The 16,888-nt window shown below is 39.4% G+C and overlaps 1 protein-coding gene across 1 annotated transcript; it reads right to left on the bottom strand.

Annotated features, from left to right (window-relative positions):
- Positions 1 to 8,953: 8,953 nt before the first annotated feature.
- On the bottom strand, positions 8,954 to 16,355 carry chrna3 (cholinergic receptor, nicotinic, alpha 3). The gene is made up of 6 exons (XM_044029550.1): positions 16,235 to 16,355; positions 15,729 to 15,868; positions 13,516 to 13,560; positions 11,292 to 11,401; positions 9,884 to 11,084; positions 8,954 to 9,757 (listed from the first exon to the last, which is right to left on the bottom strand). The coding sequence occupies exons 1-6, from the start codon at positions 16,293 to 16,295 to the stop codon at positions 9,629 to 9,631; spliced, it is 1,686 nt and encodes a 561-aa protein (XP_043885485.1). The 5' UTR covers positions 16,296 to 16,355; the 3' UTR covers positions 8,954 to 9,628.
- Between the last annotated feature and the right edge of the window lie 533 nt (positions 16,356 to 16,888).

Genomic DNA, 16,888 nt, shown 5'->3' with positions numbered 1-16,888 from the left:
TCCTATAGCCTACCAAACAGATTATTTTGGAACTTTTCCCAGTCTTTTCCCATGGAATATCGAACAGATGAGCACATTTCTGGCTGTTATGTCAAATATAATGTCATTATAAAGTTGTAGGAAAACGTTAGGCTACATCAACTCACCTTATTGGATTGTAGCCCTCCAGTTTAGCAGTTTAGACAACCTTTGCAATTAGTGATCAACTATAACCCAGAAAAAAAATGTTGCCAGTCAAATACAAAAATCCATCAAATTAAATAGTACGGCCAATGGCCAATATTAAGTAATATATCTTTGAAATAATTTTTTTAATAAAGCTGGTTTGCGCTGGGATGCATTTTCAGCAGTGCATAACTGGAATATGTGATATTAAAATAATAGTAGCAGTCACTGTAAGAAAAGATCATTTTTCTTCAAATGTGAGGTGACCTATATGCTGAAAAAACGGTGAAATGGGCCTTTATTGTATTTTCACAAATAGAATAAAGGTTTCACAAATCAGAAACTGTGTTTTTATGAATCTTCGGGGTCTGTAGGATAATCTAGTCCAGATTTGAGAAGTCTAGGTATAGAGGTTTTTGATCAGGACCTGGTCCAATGAGGTCTACGCATGTAAGGAAATCTCCCCTTTAGCATTTTCACAAATAAAATAAAAGATTCACAAATACAATAGTGGGTTATTGTATCTGGTTACAGCAGTTGGTACATCATTGGTTTAAATGGGGCTGCAACTAATTTCTATTTTCATTTCATTGATTTATTTTCGTGTTTGGTCCATTAAAAGGTTAAATGTTGTTCACTGTTTCTAAATTTAGTTATATTCTTAAATTATTTAGTTTCAATGATTGCTTAAATCAAAGAAATTAGGAAATATTCACATTTAACAAAATAAAAATAAAAAAAATCTGAAACTCAAACACTTTAAACCAATCCATTATCAAAATAGACAAAACAAGACTAAAAACAAGTTAAAATGGCTGCTGTGCTATGTTAACTCACTGTTCCACTCATGGTCATTACTATTGAGTTTTTCACTGGAAAGACTTATTTGTTTATATTAAAATGTTTAAAAACAGATTCAGGGTTATACATTTCTTCTAAACCTTTAATGTAGTCATTAAAATACAATTTTTCTTTTTTTTTTTTTTTTAAAGGAACAACCTGCTTAGTGCTCACGGAGACCTGGTCGGACGCGCCATATACAAAAGCCTGAAGTTGCCAAAAAAAGGTGAGTGACACCTTTAGAGATAATTTACTACATCATTGGAAATGTTATGGCTAATTTTCATAATGTATTTAACTGATGGCAATATATCATATTAATTTAATCACACATGTAAGTTTTTTTGTGTTTTTAAAGAGTGTGGCTACTGACATTTCTATACTTGAACTTAAAAGGCATTCCTTAAATCTTAATCAACTTTATTCTACATCACTTGTGATTATGTTAATTTCTTTGTTTCACTGTTTGAATAGAATTTGTGCTGGCAGCAATGTTTTCACTGAAAGTGAGTCTTTATATCTCAGGCTGGATGAACCATGTATGTACCTCCATGCAAACACATTCTAGAGCACCTTACCTAGTTATTTTACATCTGTAACAGTATGAACTTTTTTGAACATTGTCAAGGCTGGAGACTGGACTTTAACATGTTTATTTTTTTTTTTTTCCCCAGATTGATCTTCATGAAGATTGTCAAATAGTAGGTGTCATGATTTAATTCTGGGGTGGCCGCCGTGTCCCCACTTTTTCTTGGCTGCTGTGCCTACATCTATCTGTACTGTCCAACATGGCCACGTTCTTTCTATTCTCCTGCTTTCCATCTGTCAAATAGCTGAGGGTTGTACATGGAGCATTTGCCACAGGTTGGTTTTGTATGTTCCTGACCACTTTATTGGGTGGTCTTTTCTATCATAGTCATTAATCTACCGTTAGCCTTAGCACGTTAAAATAGATCCTGGTGATCTACAAACACAGTACCTGGCTTTGGATGGCAGCCGTGCCATTGCCTTTGTATGGCCATATGTCCTTTAATGCAAGTATGCCATGATCGCTAACTGTGCCCGTGCCTTCATGGCCTACTTGTGTCATTGTACGTCTGGCCTTGCGCGTATAGTCATTTTACATAGGCAAACATGGGTGCCTTCAGCGTCCATGCACAGTAAGTAAACTAACCTGTACTTTCCTTCTAGCATCAGTCAAGAGGAGCACCGACATCACTGCATGTCCATCTTAATTAGATCGCGTTTTAGTTAAGGTAAAATTTCAAATGTTAAGCAGTTTTTCTTTCTTGCTTGGCCGCCGTGCCATTACTATACCTGCTCTCACCTGAATCTGGATTCTTCATGACTGTACTCAGTCTTGGTGTTCATGCCAGTCTATCATTTCTGATCTGTTTTTCCTACTAAGTTTTCGTGTGTGTGTGTGTGGTGTGTGTGTGTGTGTGTGTGTGTGTGTGTGTGTGTGTGTGTGTGTGTGTGTGTGTGTGTGGGTGTGGAGGTGTGTTGGGTGTGTGTGTGTGTGTGTGTGTGTGTGTGTGTGAGGTGTGTGGGGACTTGGACTGACGTTTATCTGACCTTTGGTGTGTGTGTGTGTGTGTGTGTGGAGGTGTGTGGGGACTTGGACTGACGTTTATCTGACCTTTGGACCAAGACTAATACTCTAATTGACTTTACTGCACCAGAAAGGTGAACAAAAGTTATTTTGCAAGACTGGCAAGATGCACACTAATTAGACAACAAGCTAATTCAAATTCTTTGAAAAACAGGTCAAATTTTTACCTTTCAGGTAAGTATTAAAGGCCTTTGCCACATGATCTTTGTGGGTAAATCGTGTCCACTCAATTTATAAAGTTAATTTGCATCTAAACATTTACAATGCCTGACACAGTGGCATTACAATAATCAATATTTTTTGTTTTGAGTGCAAAGGCCTTTATTTACACAGTGACACATGCCATGACGGCAGGTCTCCGCCTGTCTCATGTCTGGTCTCCGCTCTGTCTGTCTGTCTGTCTGTCCTGTGTGTCTGGTCTCTGTCTGTCCTGTGTATGTGTGTGGTATCCGTCTGTCGGATTTAGTCACTTTTTTAGTCTTAAATGGATGATTTTGAAGTTGATTAGTCTTGAGGCGTCTGATTGCTGCAGGAAATTCTAGTACCTTATTTTGAAATGGCTTTAATTTAAAAAATTTATTTTGGTCTTGAATCTCAGTTATCATAGTTGCAACTTGGACTGTTGACAAACGTGGAAGCTGCTGAATCATGTAGTAAATGCATCAAAGTAGTTTGTCTAAAGTTCTTTCAAAGTGTTGTAAAAATATAGTAAATGATGAGCTAGACCAGGTCTTCCTTTATTCTCAACTGGTAATTGCTTTGATAAGATAACTGGTTCCTGATTTGATTATGAAGCTAAACATTTGATTTATATGCAAGTGTAGTCACATTAGATTGTAGGTGTTATTCAGCCCATCGATAATGTTATGATATACTTTAAATCTGGCATTTGTTGGCACATTTAAGTCTTAAACTTTAGGCACTGCCATCAGCCTTTGTAGTCGTTAACTGAAATCGAATTCAATATTAATGCTGACTTGTCTCACTCTGCCAAGTTTATTTCCCTCTAAAGGAGTTGAACCTTTTTGTGTTCATAGTCTTTTTGCGCGTCATGTTGGGAGGCCTCCCAGCAGGGGATTTTTTTCTTCCCCTGCAAAACTATGCGTTACTCGCCTTAGGGATGCAGGGCTATCCTGCATAGTTTTTTTAAAAAATTAGATTGTAGGTTGCAGGATTAGAGCGCGTTTCTTTTCTTTAGGAGGACACAAACCTGGCAGAGAGACAACTCGGATTATTTAAGTGAAAGTTCTGCTAAATGATCGAACTTCTTATTTTTCGATACGATGACTTGAAATAAAACTTTTATTCTGTGGGCTGAATTCAGACAGAAATCAGACAAAATTTCGCTTAATGTTAAAGACTGTTGTGCAAGTACCCTCTTGTAGCAGGAGTGAGCAGCTGCAGCTTTTTAATTTATTTTTCGTTATCTGATTTGTTTTTTGGATTGACTTGGTGTCTGGAGCTTTGTGGTTAACAGTGATCGTGTAAACACAAGTGGTCTTTTGCCTCTTATTTGAGAAGCTGGCAGCTGGTTGAAATGATAGGACTTCATGGCTTGCCCAAAGTGGGATTTTTGATAGAGCATAGGGTTAGGCAGCTTGTAGAGTCATTAGGAAGATGCTTAATCCCAATGTCTTGGTTGGTTGCATGAGAAACTGCTATCTCTTAGATATGTTGGCGAAGTTCCTCCTCCTGATTTTTGTAGACTTCCCCTAAAGTTTCTCTCCGCTTTAACTCTTGTTGAGCTATGCATTAAATGATTCCTCCAACTTGTCTCCATATCAGTTTTTCTCCCTGCAGCCTTCCACCACCCACTGCTGCTGTTGCATCTGCTAAAGGTAGCCGTATCCTGATTCACTGCGTCTTCATGTGTTGGGTAAGAAGTGTCATTAGACTACTAACGATGTAAACACCTTTGAAATGCTTGATCTAATTTACCCAAATGGTTCATCAGTTTAGGACAAAAAAATCATTGAATTTGACATTCTTGGGGTCAGTAACCTGACTCTCTAAATGTTTAGGAAACCATGCAAAAGATCGCAAGCTCTCTGCATGACCCAACAGCATCGATGTTTGAGTTATTTAATTTCTCAATTTTTAAATCAGTCAAGATTTTATGAGCTGGGTCTTCTTCACACAACAGAGAACAAGGTAAATTGAGTCGACTCGTAACATGGTAAGGCATTTCGTCTTTCCCCTTCTTCTCTGTGTGTGAGGAAATCTGGCCACGGATCCTGACTGAGTGGCATACCGTGGCTGTGCAGTTTCCAAAATCAGACAAGGATCCTTCTGATTTTGTGACGCGCCCTGTCGTGATATGCATTTATCTTCCTCCGAAACAAAGGATTGGAATGGACAGGTTGTAGTGTAAATCACATCACATCACTTGTAGGTGGTGAAGCATTTGTTTAAATTGGGGTCAAGCATTTTCAGGTGTCTGCTTTGTCAATACTCTGGTGCCACGTCTTGCTAAACACACGAGAAGCTCTGAATTGTGAAACTGCTGCCTCTTGCAGATGTTACAACAGCAATGGCTGTTGAAAGGCTGCAGGGAGAGAAAATGAGATCTGAGGACAGGAAAGTGGAATTGATTTCATGCTTAGCAAAATGAGGGTTTCAGCAGAGGACCTTTTTGTGGCGAGGCTACGGAATCAGAAGGAACGTTTGTCTGGGCAACTGGATTTACAGTTTTTCATGCAGCCACCCAAGACATTGGGGTTAGCATCATCCCAAATGGCTGGCAAAGATTGCTTGTAACTGTCAGTGTAGCACAGGAAAGGCAGGTATATGTTAGGGAGGGCATCCATCGGTGAGCTCTGACTGGATGTGAGGATCTGTCACACTTGACCAGGTGAGCTACCTGAAGATTTGTTTACTTCTCTTTTTTTTCTTCTTGTGACTTATCAAATTCTTCCTTGTTTTGAAGAGATGAAGGCTGCAGCACATTCCTGGATCAGAGGACTCAATGTTGGACACCACGACCTGGAGAAGTCCCGTCCTGGATGGCTGCGGTGATGACCTAGCCCAAGATGAACCGACCTTTTCCACGGGATGTCTTCAGGTACGTTCTTTCAGATGGTACTCAATATGTTTAATCCATATTTACTTAATACTAAAGTGTGCTGACTCTTATTTATTTTATTTTTTTTGTTAGATGTTGGACCTTGCCAAACTGTACACATGCCTCAATGGCTGCTACGTCACTCTGCCCAACAGGACATGGTCACCGAGATTTTTTTAAACTTTAACCCCCTGTCCCCACTGACCCACAACCACACATGACAAAGCATCACCACATTAAAATACAGACACCGCTACTTTCAGCCTGTTTCAGTCTGTAAAAGATCACAAGCCCTCTGCATGACCCAACAGCATCGATATTTGAGTTATTTAATTGCTAAATTTTTAAATCGGTCAAGATTTTATGAGCTGGATCTTCTTCACACAACAGAGAACAAGGTAAATTGAGTCGACTCGTAACATGGTAAGGCATTTCGTCCTTCATCTTCTTCTCTGTGTGTGAAGAAATCTGGCCACAGATCCTGACTGAGTGGCATACCATGGCTGTGCAGTTTCCAAAATCAGACAAGGATCCATCTGATTTTGTGACTCGGCTTGTCATGATATGCATGTATCTTCCCCCGAAACAAAGGATTGGAACTACACGTTTGTAGTGTAAATCACATCACTTGTAGATGGTGATGGTGTACAGACACTGCTACTTTCAGCCTGTAATGTTAAACATTGAACACTTGTATTTATTGCCTTCTTCATATCAAGTAAAACTTTTGTTCTTAACTTTATGGTTGACTTGTATTTTTTCTGTGATGAGTGTTATTTTGACAAGTTAGTGCATTGAACATAAAGATGTGGAATTCTTTTAAAACTAATTGCACTGATCTGTTACTGTAGACTTGGCACCTCTTGACACTGCTCCAAGTGTTCGGTTGATCTTAACCAGAAAACTCAAACCCTATATGGATTTGTACAAGGTTTTAAAGGGAATATAATACATTTGACTCTAAAGCAGGGAATGCTATAGTGGATGGTGATGCTGCTACTTGCCCCCATCTCACAACTTCCTTACTTCTAGCCACTAACACTAAATATGGCTAATGCATAAAAATATGCCACTTAACATTAGACTACTTTGCTTTAAAATGTCTTCTTTTAACTACAGATGTATTTTTACTATTTTATTTCATATGGCTTTTCATTTTATCTTTTAATTCTGTCTTTTCCATTTCACGCTACTATGGAAAGCACTTTGTAGAGTTGTTTTGAAAAGTGCTATTCAAATAGTTATTTCAACAGTGTTGCAGTACCTAACACCAGCAGCAATATGAGCAGCCACACATACAATGCTAATATTTCTGACTGCCTCAGCCTCAGGTATGTGATGTGATGTGATGAATCACAGCCAGATAACGCTCCACACATTAGTGCAGGAAAATATTCAACAGTTAAATAAAACACCAAAGTGTGAGGCACAGATGTACAAGATGTTTCCCAAAGTAAAGATCAGACTTGGAACAACCGAGCGGTAGACAAAGAAGTCAGTGGCTTGTTGCAAGCTGCAAACACTGGTGACCCAAGATGGAGAGAGGGGTGAGGAGACGATTCTTCCAGTCTCAGCATCCAGTGCATCATGAATTTGACGGGAAAAATAGATGACCGACATCATTGTGTGATGATGCTTTTGTGGAGAAGGGGGATTTTTTTTTTTTTTCTACTCAATTCACCAGTTAATTATTTTTTTCAATTCCTTGGACCACAAAATGTTGAAAAATGTTGATCATTGTTTCTCAAACATGGAAATGATGTTCTCAAATTGTGAACGTCACGTGTTTTGTCCACAAAATGTATTGGTTTTAATGATTTGTGTTATATGGAACAAAGAAATTTAAAAATAAGTACTGCAAGTGGTTCTGAACGGGTTGGAGCTTGAGGGCTCGGGAGTCTCCGTGTGCCCATCTTAGACTTTACTTCCTATTTTCTGCTTCCACCAGGAGGCGCTGTTTACAAAATATACCGTTTTCACGTTCAACCCGACAGTAAGATGATCTAATACAGGTTTTTTGTGTCAATTTTTAGCTCCGCCCACTTTCATTTTTTGACACGCACTCCCCGAACCACTAATAGACGTAATTTTTCACCAGGTGTGATGCGGTTGCAAAAATTGGTGAATTTTGGGGTATGTTCAGGGCCTCAAACACGATTCATTTGGAGGAAGAAGAAGAAGAAGAAGAAGAATAACTTCGTTTCAGTTTCAATAGGGTTCTACGCACCTTTTGCTGGAAACCTAAAAAATACATAGAAATGTAATCAGAAATGTGGTGGATGAACATGCAGAGGCTCTCCAAACTGCTCAGGGATTAGCCCCTCAAACCGCTGGACACTGCCCTCTTCTGGATAGATTTTGTCTCGAGACACAAAGGTGTAGCTTACCTGAGAACAGCTTTGTCTTTGGCTACTATTGCTGTGCTTACTCTTCTATTGTATTGTTTTTTAGATGTGTACTTTGTGAGAAATGCATAAAATGAAAATCAAATAAAAATTGACAAGAGGTTACTGTTTTTTTTCTGTAAACAATAATTCTTTAGGCAGTGTGGATATTATGATTGAACTAATAATGCTTTGCAGGAATTGTCTCGTTGACTTCCATGTTGTATTATCGTTGTTTTCACAATCACATACAATACTATATATAATACATCTTTATTTAAAAATTGTTGTGGGTACCTACTAAACAAGCAAGAGTACATTACAGACTCAAGTATTGAGCTTACGCGATGCTGATTTTGCCTTGCAGCTCCACACAGCTCTCTCCGTATTTTTCACTAGGGTGTTTACATCTGGAGTTGCCCGGCAACATGTCCACAATGCACACAGGGGGTGATTTGTTTTATGTCACAACAGATGGATCACACTTGTTAAGCGGGGCGGCTATGAGAAGGTTGAAGTATGACTGAAAATACAAAGAAGTGCCTGCAACACGTTTCAGAAGTGTATAGTACGACTCAAAAAACTGTGGGTGTTCCACAGATTGGAGGGATAAACACCTCTCGCCCCTGCCCGCTCCTGTGCTGCTGGTGTATACACACAAACCCTCCCTCAGTCAGGCCTGATAGACATCATTTCAAAGACCAGGTAGAGGCAGAATTATACCTCACCAACAGCAAAAATCATCAGAAATTGACAACATTTAAAGTCTTATTTTGCCAGTCTACCACTAGACTAGAGTATGAAATTAGATTAAATTTAAAAAGAAACCAAAGCCAAAAATGCTTTAAACCTTACATACTTTCAGGGAATAAATAAATGTTCACAATTAACTTATTCTTTATCAACTTTTAATAAATCACCACACTGTCCACAAAGTTATGCAAACAAAGTCAAACTGTTGCTCTCTTTTGAGGTAAATATTACAGTGCTTGTTATGATGAAATAGGTGACATGTCCCTTTAAAACAGCGCAGAACTTCTTTTGATCACATGCAGTTTTCAAGTATAACCACATGATGTCCCTCTTTGACTACAGTCCACTTCATTGCTTGATTCTCAGACATGAAACAATCACATTTTAAAAACTAAAACTTGTCCACAGTAATGTGATGTTACTTAAGAATCAACTGCAACAATTACTTGCTCGACAAAACACATTAAAGATATTTAACTCAGCAGGTATAGTTTACATCTTGTGTCTTGTTAGGAGCACCAGCATCATATTCACCCAAGCAATATCACATTGCTATTAACTGCAAAATGTGTTTTTACACTAAATTTAATTCAGTGGTCACCAAGGTCGCAATGGTTTGTTAGACAGGTTCTCAGCATTGTAACCAACAGTTCTTGGCATCAGCTTTTGGACACTGTTTTTATTTCATCCTGTTTCTTTCTGTGGATCCACTCAGCATTTCTGCTCTCTGTTCCCTCTTGAGTGACAATCTTGTAAGTAACAAAAGCTGCACAGTTCAACTGTCTCAAGTTTTGCCAAACTGATTAAACCAATTTAAATGTCGTCTCCCAGTAGTAGAGGTTGGAGGAAGAGGCCAGCTGTTCCCAGGATACACACTAGGACAAAAACCCACAGGAAGATCCTGTCGATTACCATGGCAACATATTTCCAGTCATCCTGAACCTGTGAGGGCATCATATTGAAAACAGTTTCAGAGTTATGATGGAAATGTTGTAGGTTATTAGAATGCAATTTGGTGGAAAAGTATGAATAGGGTGTTTGTTTGATGTTAAATTTGCTTGTACTCACCTCTTTTGCTTCATTCTGTCGTCTCATGTTCTCCGCTATGTTTTTGACATCCTCAATAGCCTCCCTGACCTCAGGGGAAAACGGCAACAGCGAGATTATTCCTCCATCCAGAGACTCGGAGCTTGAGCACTGACTCCCTCCCCCCAACCCAACAGCACTGCCACCAGTCAGTATCCCCTGACAACCAAGTCCTCCGCTACCTCCCCCAGAATCTGCAGGCAGTTTGGTGGATCTCTGGTGCCAGCAGCAGCTGCAGTGGCCCTCACAGCCTAGCAACCCAGAAACTGCATCTTTGCCTGGGTCTATGCTCAAGTTATTGAGGTTGGAGAGCTCAGTGTTGTTGTAAAGACGTTGGCGGTTCGTGAGGGTGGATACCACACTGGAGGCCAGGGCCTGAGGATTATAAGGCTTCTGCAAAATGTTTGTTGAATGTACAGCACGGGGTCTTACATGTGCTGTGTGAACACAGTCAGCCACTGTCACCTTCTCCGGGTCCCTCTCTGGCCTGGTCATGAACATCACCCGGGGTAGCAGTCCCAGGAACACGCTCCGCACCCAGTAAGGCATGGTGTGCGTCTTTGGGGTGCGGTAGTGGACGTTCAACACAAAAACAGTGATGACAATAGAAAGGGTGACAAAGATCATGGTGAAAAGTAGGTACTCGCCAATCAGGGGAATCACGAGTGACGTGGAAGGTATGGTTTCAGTTATAACAAGCAGGAAGACCGTTAAAGAAAGAAGAACAGAGATACACAGAGTGATCTTCTCACCACAATCAGATGGTAGGTAGAAGACGAGCACTGTCAGGAAGGAAATAAGCAGACAAGGGATGATCATATTGATGGTGTAGAATAGAGGCAGGCGGCGGATGTACAACGAGTAAGTGATATCAGGGTAGATTTCCTCACAGCAGTTGTACTTAATGTCATGTTTGTAACCTGGAGCATCAATGATGATCCACTGGCCGCCCTCCCAGAAGTCCTTCAGATTGATTGTGGAGCCAATCAGCACCAGATCAATCTTTGCCTTGTCGTAAGTCCAGGAGCCAAACTTCATGGTGCAATTTTGGTAATCGAAGGGGAAGTATGTGACGTCAATCTTGCAGGAGCTCTTGAATATGGCTGGAGGAATCCAGGTAACATCACCGTTGTAACGAAGAAGGGCCTTAGTTTTTTCGTCCACCTGAAAATCTCCAACTGCACTGTGGAGAGAGATAAAGAACTCTGAAAGGTTTATGGAAAATGGCAGTCGAGAGTTACTGAAGATTAAACTGAGGGATATAAACAATTGATTTCATTCCTCTGTGCTATTAAGAATATGCGAAACAAAAGAACGGCCCATGTGTAATAAGTTATAGAGGCTGTCCTCATGATCCTTTAACATCAATGCAACAAACAGTTATACTTACTTGTTGTATAGTACAATGTCAGGCTTCCATATCCTTCTGGACGGCACTCGGATAAATTCAACACCTCCAAAGTCTTTTGGATTCCATCTCAGTTTGTAGTCATTCCAGACCTGAAAAACACACCAGGTGTAATAATACTTTTCAACTGCACATTGCACATGAAAATAAAATCCCTAATCTTGTATTTCTCTTTAAATCTGTTTTCCCTAGGAATTTAAATGGTTTTAGTCAAGCTGATTAAAATGAACCAACATTTGACAGCACAATGAAGCCATGACTAAAACAGCTAAAAAACATAAAATATATCATAAATAATATAATATTCATATTACCTTCAGGATTTATGGCACCAATGCATTCCGAACATGAGCCTACAATCATGCCAACAGCTTTGTAAGGCGTACTTGAGCTGAATGCTAACATTAGCATGCTAATATGCGTCTTATCTTCGCACGTTAGCGTGCTTGTTTTTGCAAATCAAAGTCAGTGCTACAAATAAATTTGACCTGATGAAGTCATCAGAAGGGGCAGTGCCAAAGTTAACACAATTCAATATGTTTGTAGCAAACAGAGCAGATTTATGATACTTAAAAGAAAGCCTAAAGTAGCAGCCCTTTAGATGATTATTCAGTCAGTGTTGTAATATAACAAAGTACATCTACTTTGTAAGTACAAAATTCATGTATCTGTACTTTACTTTGTTATTTATATTTCTAGAAACTTTTACTTTTAGATTTCCTAAATAAATTGTTTAATTTTACTCCACTACATTTCATCTATCTTTGTTACTCATTGCTACCAAATAAAATCAGAAGAACAGTTGTTAATGGTCTGTATTTATATAGCTCTTTTCTTCATGAGCTGCTTTACACTACAGTTTTACACACCTTTCATTATATTCATACACTTCAACATAGGGTTAAGTGTCTTGCTCAAGACTATAGACTAGCAGAGCCAGGAATTGAACCCACAACCTTCCACTTGAAAGACAACTCCCTCTACCACCATGGCTCAATCATTACTCCTTTATTATTACTTTTACTTCTCATACTTAAGTACATTGTATATCAGAAAATGATGTTTGATACTTAAGTACAGTAAATGTCATATACTTTAAGACTTTTACTTAAGTAATATTTAAAAAAAGACTGCTTTCAGTATACATATCTGCTCTAACTAAACTGTGGGACACAATGAGAAGCTGTCAACTCCACCTCATACAGCTCCTACATTACTTGTCAAAGGAAACAGTTTACAGTGTGTTGTATGGACTTTTGGGCCACTGCTTTGACCTTAAGGACAGCAGTGAGACTCATAGAGCATCAATAGTAAAGTAGCCTCAGAGAGCTGTGAAATATTCACTCAGTAGTACAGGGCTCTCAAGTCTCGCTTTTCAGTCTTCGTCACTCACTTCCGCCACACAAAAAAAATTATAATATAAATTTCTCTGGCGTGCCGCTATCGCTATGGAACCGGAAGGAATCAAGCACGTCTCCCATGGAGTTCTGAGCCGAGCCTGCCCCTTACCTGTCAATCAAAAGATAAGGAAAGGGGCGGGCTACATAATAGTGTGACCAACACTACATGTGCTTGGCTTGTTTACTCCTGAGCAGTGCTCACTTTAGCGGATACACCACCTTGTGGCCAAAAGGAGAAACCTGCTACTTCTCATCATAGAGTATCTGGAGCACAGATACTATGTGAGCTACACTGCTACACAGAATAATACATATACAATGCATAAAAAAACTGGACACTATAGCCTCTTAACATTTTAAATGAAATAACTTGGAAAATATATAGGAAGGGGGGTGGCTTATGCGTTACCATTTCTTGTCCTTACACTAGTATAGTCATATTTCCATCATCTGTTTTTGTTGTCGTTGTTTGCAGTGCCGTTGCAGTACATACAATAAAAAGAAATTGCAATTTTGATCTGGAGATACCAGTCTTAAGTTAGCAACTACCTCTAACAATTGGTCATTCGACATTGCTCAGTCAGTCATTTATGGACCTTTGTGTTTCAGTGTTGACAAAACAAACAAAAAACAACCAAAAAACAAAACAAAACAGGACCACATGAATCAATGTGTTTAAAAAGCTTCATCTCATGAATAATTCAACCTGTCAGTCTATTCCTAAAGGATAATGTATGACAGAAGGCTGGATCTATACTTGAGGCCCTTGCTCGAGGTCAATTTGCAGTCATGCACCATAAACTTACATGTCTCAGCCACAGATTGGTCTCCATGATCTGATTGACTTCATCCTGTAAACAAAATGTATAATGAAGATATTCAAGTCAATCAATGCAAATGAATGTAATTTTTTTTCTTTTTCTTTTTTAAATTAAGACAGGAATAGTCTCTGGCAATCATCCATTTCCTCTGCTTCCCTACAGGGTCAGACACCTGTCTGTCCCTGACAGGAGGTTTCAGAGAAGCACACCTGAGTCCTCTACGCCTGGAGCATAACACACATACAGAGCCGGGAGGTCACAGCACAGCCTCAACTTTTATTCTGACACATCAGTGGTAAACGGGGAACAGAGCTGATGGAGACAAATCAGTGGAGGGTAGGTTTGTGTGTGACTTCGACTGTGAAGGAGTCTCATGATCCAGTGCGTGACATTATCCATTCATGTGGCAGTTTATTATCCTAGCTTCGATGCGATCGCAGGTAGAGAGAGAGCAAGAATGTTAAACAATGTTTATTTGAATTTTGAGAAATGGTGGTTTTGAGTCAGGTCTGATATAGGTTGGAAATAGATTTTGTTCAGTGGCAGCTAAAACTCCATCATTTTAATTGAAAGTTGTTTGAACACTTACTTGTTTTCAATTCAGTGTTTCTCAATCCTGGTCCTTGGTGACCCAGGCCCAGCATGTTTTAGATGTGCCCCTGCTCCAACACACCTGATTCAAATGAGTGGGTCGTTAACAGGCCTTTGCAGAGCTTGATGACGAGTGATTTAAATCAGGTGTGCTGGAGCGGGCGAACATTTTAAAAACGGACTGGCCGGGGATGCCAGAGAATGAGGATTGAGAAATATTGAATTACTCAGCTTTAATTACGCCGGTAACCAGATTTTGATCGCATTGACTACTCACACGTTTCCACATTTTTCATATGAATTACTGACATTTTAATGGAGATACAATACATATTGTTTTCCCCATGTAACTAGGCAAGAAAGTGAATCTCTAATGAGTATTTAATTTAAGGAAGCCAACACTCCTTTAAAATGATCTGGCACATTCAGAGAACCTATGTGCAATCCCTCATTGTGAGATAATGACTGAGGCTGTCTGGCTGATGAACTATTGATAGTCTAAATGAGCTCATGTGGTCCTGCCCGCAGGCTGACCAAGGCCTATTGCATTTGTGTTAGCACCAGGTGTGCAGAGGGAATAACAGTCATCCATCAGCACTGGGAGCCTGTTACATTAACCAAGTTAAGGAGAGTGAGACTGTGATAAAATATCCCATGTCACAGTTATCTCTCGTCCTGTCCAGACGACGCAGATGATTTTTTAAGTGTTAGATTGCTTATGTACTGTATACGGAAATTAAACTGAGCTTGCACTGTAAATATATTTTTAACATTTTTCTTTCTTCATTGGAGTTCAATGAAATTATTCATAAATTTCAACATGAAGCAATATGTGTAATATGGTAGTTCAGATTTGTATGAAGGTTAAATTAAACATCTTGTCTGATCAAGCGTTGCAAGATGAATCCGATTCTACTTGTTGTTACAAAAGTAGACGTTTATTTGCAGTTTGTAGTTTTGCACAAGGGGGCGTCCAGATTAAGTTTCCAGTTGTTTAGTTTGTTTAAAAATCAGATGAATTTTGGGCAAATCAAACACGTGCTGATGAACACAGCATCCTTGTGACTGATACTCTTGACCCGGTGCTGTTGTGCTTTTCAACTTTGAGCCTTTTTTTCATCAATCACACATTCATCAAGACCCTGTCTGAGTCAGTGACACCACTCCACCGGTGTATCCTCAACAAGCGCCAGCAGAAGCGTCATTAAATCTTTTTTTTTTTTTTAATCTCATGGAGAGTGGCAGTGATTGAGTGATAGAAGCTGCCTACACTGAGAGGTGCAGAGACAGCTGACAGCTCACATGTCTGAACCTGAACTCTTTTCATCTGCTACACTCCTCACTGCTCACAATGAGCCTGGCAACTATACCTGAGTATTTCAGGTGTCTCATATGGTGTCCCAATAATCCCTTTATCTAAAATGTTGTTGTCCAAAGAACACACATCTGTGTGAAAACTATTTGTTGGGAGGTATACACTGAGTTCTGCTTTTATCTGTTTATTTCCCCTGTCAGCTCGTAACTCCTCATTGAGCAGAGTGATGTATTTTTGACTATAAAGCATCGGCGGCCATAATCATTCTAAAGACATCGGCCAGGCTACTTACCACTTTGACCAGCTGGGACATGGACACCTCGAACTGAACAATGACCGGGTCGGACACATTTTCCACAGGTCTTATGTACTGATTGTAGCTGGAGAATAGTACAGAGAAGAGACGATGTTCTGCATCTGAGCACGTGCCTCCTAAATCAGAGCAGAAGATCAGATGGTCCTCAGTGCTGGGTGTTACGAACACAAGCTTATTTTCAGAATAACTAAGTGGCAGATGACGCTTGTTCATTTATTTAAAAATAAGATAAAGTTAGCCTATGTTAGTTAATATTTCATGTTTTCTATGTCCTATAGTGTTAAGATGTAGTACTGGTGGCAAGAAAGATACATCTTTTCACATCACTACACAACAGTTGCACTATTCTGAAGAATTCATTCAGTAAAAATCCGAAGTTTATTGTCCAATAAATTACTTTTTAAGGAAAATAATTTACATTATGCTACTTTAATATGGCAATAAAAATAAAGTCAGCGAGATGTGATATTGAAACGACTGACCTGAGAGTAGAAACAGGAGGACGGAACACGCAGGTAGACTGAGCCACAAACTGGCTTTCATCCTGTCTCATTGAACAACTGCAAAATGAATGGACGCTGCCGGCAGCAGACGAGAGGAGAAAGTGAGAGTGAAAGAGTGTCTTCAGCTGCTGCTGAGAGAGAGAGACAGAGAGAGAGAGAGAGAGGGAGGGAGAGAGAGAGAGAGAGACTGACACTGAGCAGCACTCGGTCACTGACAGCATACACACCACTGCTGAGACAATGCTCTGAGAAAATGAAACACAGAAAACATTTGTAGTATCATTAGATGTATTGTTTATTTGTGTGTATTTTATCAGTATTTTTGCGTGCTTACTCTTTTATTACCTGCCTGTATAGGGATGACAGAAATGTTGGCATGTTGTTTTTACTACATGTACTTCATGTATTCGTTCTCCCGAATTATACCATTAAATTTAAATACAATAATAAATGAACTGCTCCGGTTACGTCACGTAGGATAGTGTTTCCAAAACTGGGGGTTGCAGCCCATTGGTGGACCTTGGAGGTATTGCGGGTGGGCCTCAGACAACACCATTTTTTTTGTTTTCCATTTACCATATTCTTTGAAACATATATTCTTTGTTATGGAAGGAAATCAAAAAATGTTAATAT

The sequence above is a fragment of the Solea senegalensis genome, linkage group LG7, assembly GCF_019176455.1.
Source record: "Solea senegalensis isolate Sse05_10M linkage group LG7, IFAPA_SoseM_1, whole genome shotgun sequence".
Lineage (NCBI taxonomy): Eukaryota > Metazoa > Chordata > Actinopteri > Pleuronectiformes > Soleidae > Solea > Solea senegalensis.
This window is presented reverse-complemented; position numbering and strand designations above follow the sequence as displayed.

Excerpts from the sequence above, each read along its gene's own strand:
- chrna3 (XM_044029550.1), bottom strand. The coding sequence starts at position 16,295 with ATGAAAGCCAGTTTGTGGCTCAGTCTACCTGCGTGTTCCGTCCTCCTG. Across the intron at positions 15,869-16,234 it reads CCTCCTGTTTCTACTCTCAG|GAGGCACGTGCTCAGATGCA; the intron begins GTCAGTCGTTTC and ends GCTCTGATTTAG. Across the intron at positions 11,402-13,515 it reads CCAATCTGTGGCTGAGACAT|GTCTGGAATGACTACAAACT; the intron begins GTAAGTTTATGG and ends TGTGTTTTTCAG.